This window comes from Nycticebus coucang, chromosome 16, assembly GCF_027406575.1.
Source record: "Nycticebus coucang isolate mNycCou1 chromosome 16, mNycCou1.pri, whole genome shotgun sequence".
Taxonomy (NCBI): Eukaryota; Metazoa; Chordata; class Mammalia; order Primates; family Lorisidae; genus Nycticebus; species Nycticebus coucang.
Genome location: NC_069795.1, coordinates 14,108,754 through 14,121,570, shown reverse-complemented (window position 1 = coordinate 14,121,570; position 12,817 = coordinate 14,108,754). Strand labels below are relative to the sequence as shown.

The window sequence follows — 12,817 nt, the reverse complement described above, 5'->3', positions numbered from 1 at the left end:
TTTATTTTAAACCACTCATAATTGATAATTAGAGGTCTAAATTTTCTTCCTATATATTCTATTAACTTTTCTTCCTGTATTTGCCAAGTCCTTCCCAGCTTCTACTGCCTGGCTAAAAGGGTATTGGCAAGAGCCATCGGACTCTGTGAGGAATGATTATCCTCTGAGACACACTCAAGAATTAAATAAGGAAAGTTGTGTAAGAAAATGCTCTAAACCCCTTCCTTCACCTATCCTAAAGTCATTCATTTTATTAACTTAGTATCTACTAAGCACTTACCATATAGTAACCACAGATAGAACATTAAGATATTCATTTTATTATTCTGGCTTAAAAAAATTGATCTCAGTGCACACAAATATGAGGGGTTTATACAAAAAGACTGCATTTCCCCCAACAAAGACTCCAGTTCCTCAGTGTTTCTCTTCTTATAGGTGGTGTACCTTGCAAGTTTCCAAGTGGAAATTGTATCCAAGCTCATTTGACTTCTGAACTAATTATTTCTTCCTGTAATTACCTGGAGACTAGTGTTCTGTGCCACACACTTTGAACAATTTATCAAGTTTTTATATTTGTGGCCAAATATACAATCAGGATTAAAAAAGAATAAGCAACTGTGAAAACCAACAGCAATTCATTTAAGAGGAGTGGGTGTCCACAGGCAGAGGGACTGGAGGGGACCTGTAGGCAGGGGACACTCGGTGTCCTTCAAGGTCTTGCATTACAGATAGAATGTGGAGATTACCAGATTATGTCACAAGCAACAAAGTGAAAGTCTGTGAAGAAGGTCCTGCTTACATGGAATTTAGAAACGTGACTGTCTAGTGTGGAAGCGCTGGTTGAGAATCCCTGATCTGAAATGCCTAGGACCAGAAGTGTTTCGGATTTTGGATGTTTTCCAGATTTGGGAATATTTGCATTATACTTACTGATCGAACAAACATCCCAAATCCAAAAATCTGAATTCCCAAATGCTCCAATAAGCATTTCTTTGGGCATCATGTTGGTTTTTAAAAAGATATGGATTTTCAAGCATTTGAGATTTCAGATTTTCAGATTTGAAATACTTCACCTGTAGCTAAAAGAAGGAATGTAGCAAATGTGTTCCTATCAAAGTTGTGCTAACCAAAATCTCCTTTCTGTTAGTTCTTTAAGTGATTAACTAGACCTAAATTCAACCAATCAGCAAAAGAAGTGGAAATGCACATAACGAATGTTAGATATTTTATGTTAAAACAGTGTGTTTTACGTATGTCTATATCTATCTTTACTACGTTTCACATTAGGCAACGTTTTTGATTTACTGACAAACTACTCACCTATATCATGTGTTCTACGTTCTGAGTCATTAATTTGCTAATTTAGAAAATAGTTATCCTGACAAAGAGACGATGAACCAAACAGCATTTCCCTCGGTAGAGTGCTGTTGCGTCACAGCTCACAGCAACCTCCAACTCCTGGGCTTAGGCGACTCTCTCGCCTCAGCCTCCCAAGTAGCTGGGACCACAGGTGCCCGCCACAATGCCCAACTATTTTTGTCAGTTTGGCCAGGGCTGGGTTTAAACTCACCACCCTGGGTACGTGGGACCAGCACCCTACCCACTGAGCCATAGGTGCCACCCCCAAACAGCATTTCAAATATATCATAAACACTATGAAGAGGGGAGGAAATGAGCTAATTCAAGCAACTCTTGAACACAAAAATGAACTACATGAAGTATTTAGGGTTAAAAAGGTACTATTATTCCTGCAATTGACTCTTAAATGGTTCAAAGAAAATGTTTTACATACACACAATATACTCATGCACACACACATATACATGCATATAGGAGAGGGAGGCGAGAAGAAAGGTAAAGCAAACGTAGTCCAATGTTAACACTTAGGGAACCCAGATGCAGAATATCCAGAAATTCATTGCCCTATTCTTTTTGGATTTTGGCCGGGGCTAGGTTTGAACCTGCCACCTCTGGCATATGGGAGTGGCGCCCTACTCCTTGAGCCACAGGCGCCGCCTCATTGCCCTATTCTTAACAAATTTAAGTCAAAATAGATCAGAGACCAAATGTAAATCCCCAAACTACAAAACTTCTAAAGGAAAACATAGGGAAAATCTTTATTTTTATTTATTGTTTTGGACAGAGAGTCTCACTCTGTTGCCTAGGCTAAAGTGCCATAGTATGATAGCTCAAAGCAACCTCAAACTCTTGAGCTCAAGCGATCCTCTTACCTCAATCTGCCGAGGATCTGAGATAGCTTTCAAAAAGATTTGGATTTTCAAGCATTTGAGATTTCAGATTTTCAGATTTCAAATGCTCACATGTAGCTAAAAGAACCAATGTAGCAATCGTGTTCCTATAAAAGTTCTGCTAACCAAAATCTCTTTTCTATAAATACCTGGCTACTTTTTTCTATTTTCAGTAGAGATGGGGTCTCATTCTTGCTCAGGCTGGTCTCAAACGCCTGAGCTTAAGCAATCCACCTGCCTCAGCCTCCCAGAGTGCTAGGATTACAGGCATGACCTATAATGCCTGGTTCAGGGAAAATCTTTATGATCCTGGTTTACGCAAAGATTTCATAGAAATGATGCCCAAAGAATGATCTGAAAAGAAAATATTTTTAAATAATGTTTTAAAATTTAAAACTTCTGCTCTTGGAGGTATACTATCAAGAAAAAATGAATTTAAAAAACTGATAAACTCTTGGTCAGATTAACCAGAAACAGAAAAGATCTCTAATAAACTCAATCAGAAATGAAAGAGGGGAAATGACAGCAGATACCACAGAAACACAAGCTATCATTACTGAATACTACTAAAATCTCTATGCCAAGAAATTTGAAAATGGGAAGGAAAGGACAAATTCCCCAAATCACACTACCTCCCATTACTCAATCAAGAAGCAATAGAACTCTTGAACAGACCAATTCCAAGCACCAAAATTGAAACAATAAAAAAACTTCCAAAAAAACATTCTGGACCAAACAATTCCATATCAGAATTCTATCAAACCTTCAAAGGGATGTTATACCAGTATTGAAAAATCTATTCCAAAGCAATGAGAAGGAAGGAACTCTCCCAACTCTTTCAAGGAAGCAAATATCACTCTAATACCAAAATCAAGAAAAGACACAATAAAAAAAGAAAAGTTCAGACCAATATCATTAATGCCATTGACACAAAAATACTCAAGAAAATCTTAGCAAACAGAATTCAGCTACACATCAAAGAAATAATTCATCACAACCAGGTGGGCTTAATTCTAGGGATACAAGGCTGGTTCAACATATACAAATCTATAAACACAATTCACCAACTAAACAGAAGTAAAAACAAAGACCATATAATCCTCTCAGTAAATACAGAAAAAACATTGACAAAATTCACCATCATTTTTTAATAAGAACACTTATGAAAATTATCATAGATGGGACATTCCTTAAAATGAAAAAACCATCTCTGACCGACCCACAGCCAACATCATAGTGAACAGAGGAAAACTGAAGCATTCTCACTTAGAACTGGAACCAGACAGGGATGTCCACTATCACCATTACTATTCAACCCAGTGCTGGAAGTCCTACCCTTAAAGATCAAGGGCATCCAAATGGGAACAGAGGCGATCAAACTATTGCTCTTTGCTAATGATATGATTTTTGAATATAGAAAACCCTAAAGTCTCAACCACAAGATGCCTGGAAGTGATCAAGAAAACAGCAATGGGGCAGACACAGAACAAGATCCCATGCACAAACAAATAGCTGAGATGTCAGAAATCGAATTCAGAATCCGGATAGCAAATAAGATCAAATTAGAATTCCAAGCAGTAACCCAAAAGATATCTCAAGAATTCAATGAATTCAAAGACCAAATGACCAAAGATTTTGACACATTGAGGCAAGAAGTCACAGCCCTCAAAGATCTGAGAAACACAGTAGAATCCCTCAGTAACAGAATGAAACAAACAGAAGAAAGGATTTCTGACATTGAAGACAAAGCTTTCGAACACTCCCAAACTCTCAATGAGGAAGAGAAATGGAGGGCAAAAACAGATCACTCTCTCAGAGAACTCTGGGATAATTCAAAGAAAACCAATATTCGTCTTATAGGGATCCCAGAAAGCGACAAAGTGGCTTCACAAGGCACAGAGTCTCTTCTCCATGAGATTATGAAGGAGAACTTTCCAGACATGCCAAGAGATTCTGAAATTCAGATAGCAGACAGTTTCAGAACTCCAGCACGACTCAACCCAAATAAGACATCTCCCAGACACATCATAATCAACTTCACTAAAGTTAACATGAAGGAGAAAATTCTGAAAGCAGCCAGACGAAAGAAAACCATCACTTACAAGGGCAAAAACATTAGAATAATTGCAGGTCTCTATGCTGAAACTTTTCAGGCTAGAAGAGGATGGTAATCGACTTTTAATCTCCTAAAACAAAATAAATTTCAACCCAGGATCCTGTACCCAGCTAAACTGAGTTTCATTTATGAAGGAAAAATTAAATACTTCGATGACTTTGACATGTTGAAGAAATTTGCCATAACTAAACCAGCTCTCCAGGATATTCTCAGACCTATCCTCCATAAAGACCAGCATAATCCTCCACCACAAAAGTAAACCCACCCACAAAATTTTGATCAAATTCCAACTTCCACAGTCGCAAAAGGATGAAAAATGTCCACCGGACTCTCGAAAGGCTTATCAATATTCTCAATTAATGTGAATGGTTTAAATAGTCCTCTAAAGAGGCACAGGTTGGCTGACTGGATACAAAAACTCAAGCCAGATATCTGCTGCATACAAGAATCGCATCTTACATTAAAAGACAAATATAGACTCAAGGTGAAGGGATGGTCATCTCTACTCCAGGCAAATGGAAAGCAGAAAAAAGCAGGCGTTGCAATCCTATTCGCAGAAGCAACAGGCTTTAAACCAACCGAAATAAGGTAGCATAAGAATGGACACTTCATATTTGTTAAAGGTAATACTCAATATGATGAGATTTCAATTATTAATATTTATGCACCTAACCAGAATGCACTTCAATTTATAAGAGAAACTCTAACAGACATGAGCAACTTGATTTCCTCCAGGTTCCATAGTAGTTGGAGATTTTAACACCCTTTTAGCAGTGCAGGATAGATCCTCCAAAAAGAAGCTAAGCAAAGAAAGTTTAGATTTAAACTTAACCATTCAACTTAACAGACATCTACAGAACATTTCATCCCAACAAAACTGAATACACATTCTTCTCATCAGCCAATGAAACATACTCCAAAATCGACCACATCCTAGGCCACAAATCTAACCTCAGCAAACTAAAAAAAATAGAAATTATTCCTTGCATCTTCTCAGACCATCATGGAAAAAAAGTTGCACTCAATAAGAACAGGAACCTGCATACCCATACAAAAACATGGAACCTAAACAACCTTATGCTGAAGGATAGATGGGTTATGGACAAGATTAAGAAGGAAATCACTAAATTTTTGGAACAAAACAATAATCAGGCCATGAATTTCCAGAACCTCTGGATACTGCAAAGGCAGTCCTAGGAGGGAAAGTTATACCACTACAAGCCTTCCTCAAGAAAACGGAAAGAGAGGAAGTTAATAACTTAATGGGACATCTCAAGCAACTGGAGAAGGAAGAATACTCCAACCCCAAACCCAGCAGAAAAAAATAACCAAAATCATAGCAGAATTAAATGAAATTGACAACAAAAGAATTATACAACAGATCAAAAAATCCAAAAGTTGGTTTTTTGAAAAGATCAATAAAATAGATAAACCTTTGGCCAACCTAACCAGGAAAAAAAAGAGTAAAATCTCTAATTTCATCAATCAGAAATGGTAACGATGAAATAACAACAGACCCCTCAGAAATTCAAAACATCCTTAATGAATACTACAAGAAACTCTACTCTCAGAAATATGAAAATCTGAAAGAAATCGACCAATACCTGGAAGTACTCCACCTACCAAGACTTAGCCAGAATGAAGTGGAAATGTTGAATAGGCCTATATCAAGATCTGAAATAGCATCAACTATACAAAATCTCCCTAAAAAGAAAAGCCCAGGACCAGATGGCTTTACGTCAGAATTCTACCAAAACTTTAAAGAAGAACTAGTACTTACATTACTAAACCTCTTCCAAAATATAGAAAAGAAGGAATATTACGCAACACATTCTACGAAGCAAACATCATCTTGATCCCCAAACCAGGGAAAGACCCAACAAGAAAAGAAAATTATAGACCAATGACTAATGAATATTGATGCTAAAATACTCAATAAGATCCTAACAAACAGAATCCAAAAACACATCAAAAAAATTATACACCACAACCAAGTGGGATTTATCCCAGGGTCTCAAGGCTGGTTCAATATACATAAATCTATAAATATAATGCAGCACATAAACAAACTAAAAAATAAGGACCATATGATTCTTTCAATTGATGCAGAAAAAGCTTTTGATAATACCCAGCATCCCTTCATGATCAGAACACTTAAGAAAATTGGTATAGAAGGGACATTTCTTAAACTAACAGAGGCCATCTACAGCAAACCCATAGCCAATATTGTATTGAATTGAGTTAAACTGAAATCGTTTCCACTTAGATCAGGAACCAGGCAAGGTTGCCCATTGTCTCCATTGCTCTTTAACATTGTAATGAAAGTTTTAGCCATTGCAATTAGGGAAGAAAAGGTGTTCAAGGGTATCCACATAGGGTCAGAAGAGATCAAACTTTCACTCTTCGCAGATGATATGATCGTACATCTGGAAAACACTAGGGACTCTACTACAAAACTTTTAGAAGTGATCAAGGAATACAGCAATGTCTCAGGCTACAAAATCAACACCCATAAATCTGTAGCCTTTATATATACAAACAATAACCAAGCTGAAAAAACAGTCTAGGATTCTATTCCTTTCACATTAGTACCAAAAAAGATGAAATATTTGGGAGTATACCTAACAAAGGACGTGAAAGATCTCTACAAAAAGAACTATGAAACTTTAAGAAAAGAAATAGGTGAAGATGTTAACAAATGGAAAAACATACCATTTTTGGCTGGGAAGAATCAATATTGTTAAAATGTCTATACTACCCAAAGCAATATATAATTTTAATGCAATCCCTATTAAAGTTCCATTGTCATATTTTAAAGATCTTGAAAAAATAATACTTCATTTTATATGGAATCAGAAAAAAACCTCGAATAGCCAAAACATTACTCAGCAATAAAAACAAAGCAGGAGGATTCACGCTACCAGACCTGAGACTGTACTATAAATCAATAGTGATCAAAACAGCATGGTATTGGCACAAAAACAGAGAAGTGGATGTCTGGAACAGAATAGAGAACCAAGAGATGAATCCAGCTACTTACCGTTATTTGATCTTTGACAAGCCAATTAAAAACATTCAGTGGGGAAAAGATTCCCTATTTAACAAATGGTGCTGGGTGAACTGGCTGGCAAACTGTCGAAGATTGAAACTGGACCCACACCTTTCACCATTAACTAAGACAGACTCTCACTGGATAAAAGATTTAAACTTAAGACATGAAACTATAAAAATACTTGAAGAAAGTGCAGGGAAAACTCTTGAAGGAATCGGCCTGGGTGAATATTTTATGAGGAGGACTCCCCAGGCAATTGAAGCAGTATCAAAAATACACTACTGGGACCTGATCAAACTAAAAAGCTTCTGCATAGCCAAGAACATAGTAAGTAAAGCAAGCAGACAGCCCTCAGAATGGGAGAAAATATTTGCAGTTTATACCTCCGATAAAGGTCTAATAACCAGAATCCATAGAAAACTCAAACGTATTTGCAAGAAAAGAACATGTGATCCCATCTCAGGGTGGGCAAGGGACTTGAAGAGAAACTTCTCTAAAGAAGACAGACGCAAGATCTACAAACACATGAAAAAAAGCTCATCATCCTTAATCATCAGAGAAATGCAAATCAAAACTACTTTAAGCTATCACCTAACCTCAGTAAGAGTAGCCCACATAACAAAATACCAAAACCAGAGATGTTGGTGTGGATGTGGAGAAAATGGCACACTTCTACACTGCTGGTGGGAACGCACACTAATACGTTCCTTCTAGAAGGATGTTTGGAGAATACTTAGAGACCTAAAAATAGACCTGCTATTCGATCCTATAATTCCTTTACTAAGTTTATATCCAGAAGACCAAAAATCACAATATATCAAAGACATATGTACCAGAATGTTTATTGCAGCCCAATTCATAATTGCTAAGTCATGGAAGAAGCCCAAGTGTCCATCGACCCACGAATGGACTAGCAGATTGTGGTACATGTATACCATGGAATATTATGCAGCCTTAAAGAAAGATGGAGACTTTACCTCTTTCATGTTTACATGGATGGAGCTGGAATATATTCTTCTTAGCAAAGTATCTCAGGAATGGAAGAAAAAGTATCCAATGTACTCAGCCCTACTATGAAGCTAAATTATAGCTTTCACATGAAGGCTATAACCCAACTATAGCACAAGACTATGAGGAAAGGGCCAAGGGAGGGAAAGGGAGGGGGGAGGTTTGGGTGGAGGAAGGGTAATGGGTGGGGCCACACCTACGGTGCATCTTAGAATGGGTACAGGTGAAACCTGCTAAATGCAGTATACAAATGTCTACATATAATAACTAAGAAAATGCCACGAAGGCTACGTTGAACAGTTTGATGAGAATATTTCAGATTGTATACGAAACCAGCACATTGTACCCCTTGATTGCACTAATGTACACAGCTATGATCTAACAACAACAACAAAAAAAACTAAATTAATTGAAACGGGGAAGGGTAAAGGGGTGGGTACATTCCTACCCAGCGGGTACACTGCACGGATACGGCACACTGCTGGGGAAAGGGCACAACTACAACATAGCCTTTAACTCTGCAAAAGCAATTTGTGCAACTTAATTGTACATACCCTCATTAAAAAAAAAAGTTGACAACTTCCAACAGAAGAAAAAAGAAAAGAAAAAGACAAGCCTCAGACTGGGAAAACATAATTATAAATCCTATACTAAATAAAGGACTTATATTCAGAATATACAAAACACGGTTGAATCTCAACACGTGGTATAAGTAAAATAAATGCACAAACAATTTGAGTAAACACAAAAGAGGATACATTGAAGGCAAATAAGCACATAAAGAGATGTTCCTTATCATAAGTAAAATTAGCACCATAACGAGGTGCTACTACAGACCTATTAGAATGGCTAACATCAAAGCGTGATCATGACCTTATCAGAAGAGTAGGGGGGGACAATGGAATAACCACTTTCTCACCCCTCAGTTTCTTCAAAAGTTAAATATACGCTTACCATAAGACCCAAATGTTCCAACTCCTAGGTACTTAAGAGAAATGAAAGTGGATATTCACACTAAAGCTCAGACTCAAATGTTCACAGTAGCTTTGTTTGAGGTGACAACCCAACAAAGGGGCAAGGATAACAAAGCCTAGCTACACAGGAAAGTCTACTCAGGGACCAAGAAGGATGTGCTGTTGACACATGCAGGAATATGGACGGGTCCCAATAGAACAACACAGTGTGAAAACCCCACACAGAAAGAAGGTGATGTGCTGTAGGATTCCAATTCCCGAACGATGCAAACCTGCCTAAAGGAACAGAAGGCAGAGCTCGGGTGGGAGAGAGGCAGCAAGAGGCAGGAGAGAGAAACCACACAGGGGCGGAAAGACTTCCAGGGGTGATGGCTATGTTCACGGTCCTGATCATGGTGATGGCTTACAACTGTGTGTGTGTGTGTGTGTGTGTGTGTGTGTGTGTGAAAATTTAAACTGCATACTTTAAATATGTACAGTGTATTATTTGTCAGTTATATCTTAATTAATCACACACGGTGACATACGAGCCAGCACAGGAATCAATGAGTTCTGCCAGTTGGAGACGCAGCACAGGATGCCAACCAGGGAAGAGGAAATAGGCCATACACATCCTTGCTAAGGCACTTGTCATCAATCCTCATTAAGCTTGCGAGGACACTGCGTGCTAGCAGACTGTCTCCCTCCTGGATAACGCTAACCACTTCCATTAAGCAAAGTTTCTCAGAACAGGATAACTTGTTTACTGGGAGGCCAGAGTGTGATTCTAATTTGCAAATAGCTAAAGTATTAAAGGCCCCCCTGTAAACTGAACACAGGTCAAGGTTGGTACATCTTCCAGAGTAACAGCCAGCACCTGCATCAGTGTAACTCAAGTTGGTAGCACTGGTTTTCCCTTAGCCAGACTAGCAAGACATACTGGCTCCTCCTCTGGGATTCCATTAAGGGTCTGACCCCCACGTGGCAGTCCAAGGAAGACATTATCACCATGAGCATGAGAACAGACCAGGGAGATCTTCCTATAGACAACGTGTTACCACAGCATTCAGCTTGACCCACAGCATAATCCACACCACACTGGGAGGCAGCTTTGCACCACCTGAAGATGAGTCTTACCTTAAATTGGTCCACTTTCTCAAGCTTTTCCAAATCAGGTACCAGTCTCACTCCATCTTCTAGAGTTTTAAGGAATTCTACTTGAAACTCTACCATTTCAGTTAAATTTCCAAAGAGCACATCAAGCTGGAAAATAAAGCAGAATTTAATCTACCTCCTCTTTCAACAGCCTTCACAAACTATTTGTATTGGATTACAAGGTTTTCCTGTCAATTCTTACCAATTAAGAGAATGATCCCCCTACCCTCCTTACTCTCCAAGCACACAGCATAGTTTAACAGGAAATAATTTGTCCTATTTATCACAATTGAATGAGTTCAACTGTTCAGTATACTGAAATATGTGGGCTTTACCATATTTTTTCCTTTTCACCAACAAATCAAACTGCAATGTGACGCTCACCAAGTTAAGACCATTTCCACCATACCTCATCTTGGGTGAGAAAAGTTTCTTTTTGAAGCGGCTTCAGGTATCTCTCCATGAGACAGTTTAGGTCCTAAGAGTTGAAAGGACACCTCATTAGCACATCTAAAAGTCTACGAAGAATCTAAAGGAGAACAACAGATCATGCCCCAAATGCTAACAGTATAGACTTTAGCTCATTAAGTCCATAAAAGCAGGAGCAAGCCCACCCTTCCTGTGATACATAGGCTCTGCAGGCCATGTGGTCTCTGTTGTCACTCCTACAAAAGCAGGTGCAGATGATACTTAGAGCAATGAGTGCAGCTTTGTTCTCGTAAAACTTTATTTGCCAAACTAGGCAGCAGGCTGCATTTGGCCCCAGGGCCCTACTTTGCTAACTCGATTTAAAGACTAAAATATAGATAATTAAACAGATCACACTGCTTTCATATGGGGAATATAACTGGACGTCAGAACAAGTGATAATGAATAGACAACAGATTAATACCCTTCAGCTTAGACTCAGATTATGAAGATATAATGCCCTCAACCTTTCCAAAAACTAAATCCAGTTTTAGTATTAGCTCAACAACATATTTAGAAGGGTAAGAAGGATCACTTAATACTCACCACCTTTTTATACCTACACACACAAACACACACACACATACAGGGTATCAAAAATATATACACACATTTTAAGAAAGGAAAAACTGTATTAAAACTGTAATGCTCGGGTGGCGCCTGTGGCTCAGTGAGTAGGGCGCCGGCCCCATATGCCAAAGGTGGCGGGTTCAAACCCAGCCCTGGCCAAACTGCAACAAAAACAAAAAAAATAGCCGGGCGTTGTGGCGGGTGCCTGTAGTCCCATCTGCTCGGGAGGCTGAGGCAAGAGAATCGCGTAAGCCCAAGAGTTAGAGGTTGCTGTGAGCCGTGTGACGCCACGGCACTCTACCCGAGGGCGGTACAGTGAGACTCTGTCTCAACAAAAAAAAAACTGTAATGCAAGTCACATTTGACTTGACAAGGGATATAGTATATAAAATAAACGATATCAGAATATATCAATTATTACAATTTTAATACAGTTTTTCCTTAAAATTAAAAAGGAGATTTTAAAAACTCTTATTTATTTTTACTTACTTATTTATTTTGAGACAGAGTCTCACGCTGTCATGCTGGCTAGAGTGCTGTAGCATCACAGCTCACAGCAACCTCAAACTCTTGGGCTTTAGTGATTCTCTTGCCTCAGCCTCCTGAGTAGCTGGGACTACAGGCACCTGCCACAACACCCAGCTAATTTTTCTATTTTTAGTAGAAATGGGATCTCACCCTTGCTCAGGTTGGTCTCAAACTCCTGAGCTCAAACAATTCACCCTCCTTGGCCTCTCAGAATGCTAGGATTGCTGGTGTGAGCCACCCCACCCAGACCTCAAAAGGAGACTTTCACATTCAGAGTAAAGGTTAAATTCCATATGAGTGACCAAGATACTCTTGGTTACTCAGCTGAACCTTGTTTTTGGTCAGAAACAGCACAGACACACCAACTTCGTTCCTTCCAGAAGTGGAGGGAGAGAAGGCCCGGAAGGAAGGGAGTGCGGGGAGCAGACGCACCTTGACGTAGGTGCGCTCCGTCTCCAGGAGCTCACAGATCACCTTGCGCAGCTTATCTGCGTCAGACAGTTGTCTCATGGTCGCCAGCTGAGGCCCTGTGGAGTCCTGAGGAGACGGGCTCGAGTCAGAGGGGTTCATCTCATGTAAACTGCGGCAAAACGCGGCCACCTGTTCTGTACTCTGCAGAGGACAGGGGAAAAGGGAAGGAGGACAGAGGTCATTATCCCTCATTAGAGAGACTGGTCTGACACCTGTCCCCCGGGAGGTGTTCTTGCTGGTTGATGAG

General features: G+C 39.2%; 1 protein-coding gene across 2 annotated transcripts in view; it reads right to left on the bottom strand.

Annotated features, from left to right (window-relative positions):
* The window catches only part of TIAM1 (TIAM Rac1 associated GEF 1), a 198,924-nt gene that overhangs the window by 27,076 nt on the left and 159,031 nt on the right, over positions 1 to 12,817 (bottom strand). For both annotated transcript variants that reach the window (XM_053564925.1, XM_053564926.1), the window contains 3 exons: positions 12,532 to 12,711; positions 10,943 to 11,011; positions 10,516 to 10,641 (listed from right to left, as the gene is read on the bottom strand). In XM_053564925.1, coding sequence (XP_053420900.1) covers positions 10,516 to 10,641; positions 10,943 to 11,011; positions 12,532 to 12,711 — 375 coding nt within the window. The remainder of the gene's footprint in view (positions 1 to 10,515; positions 10,642 to 10,942; positions 11,012 to 12,531; positions 12,712 to 12,817) is intronic.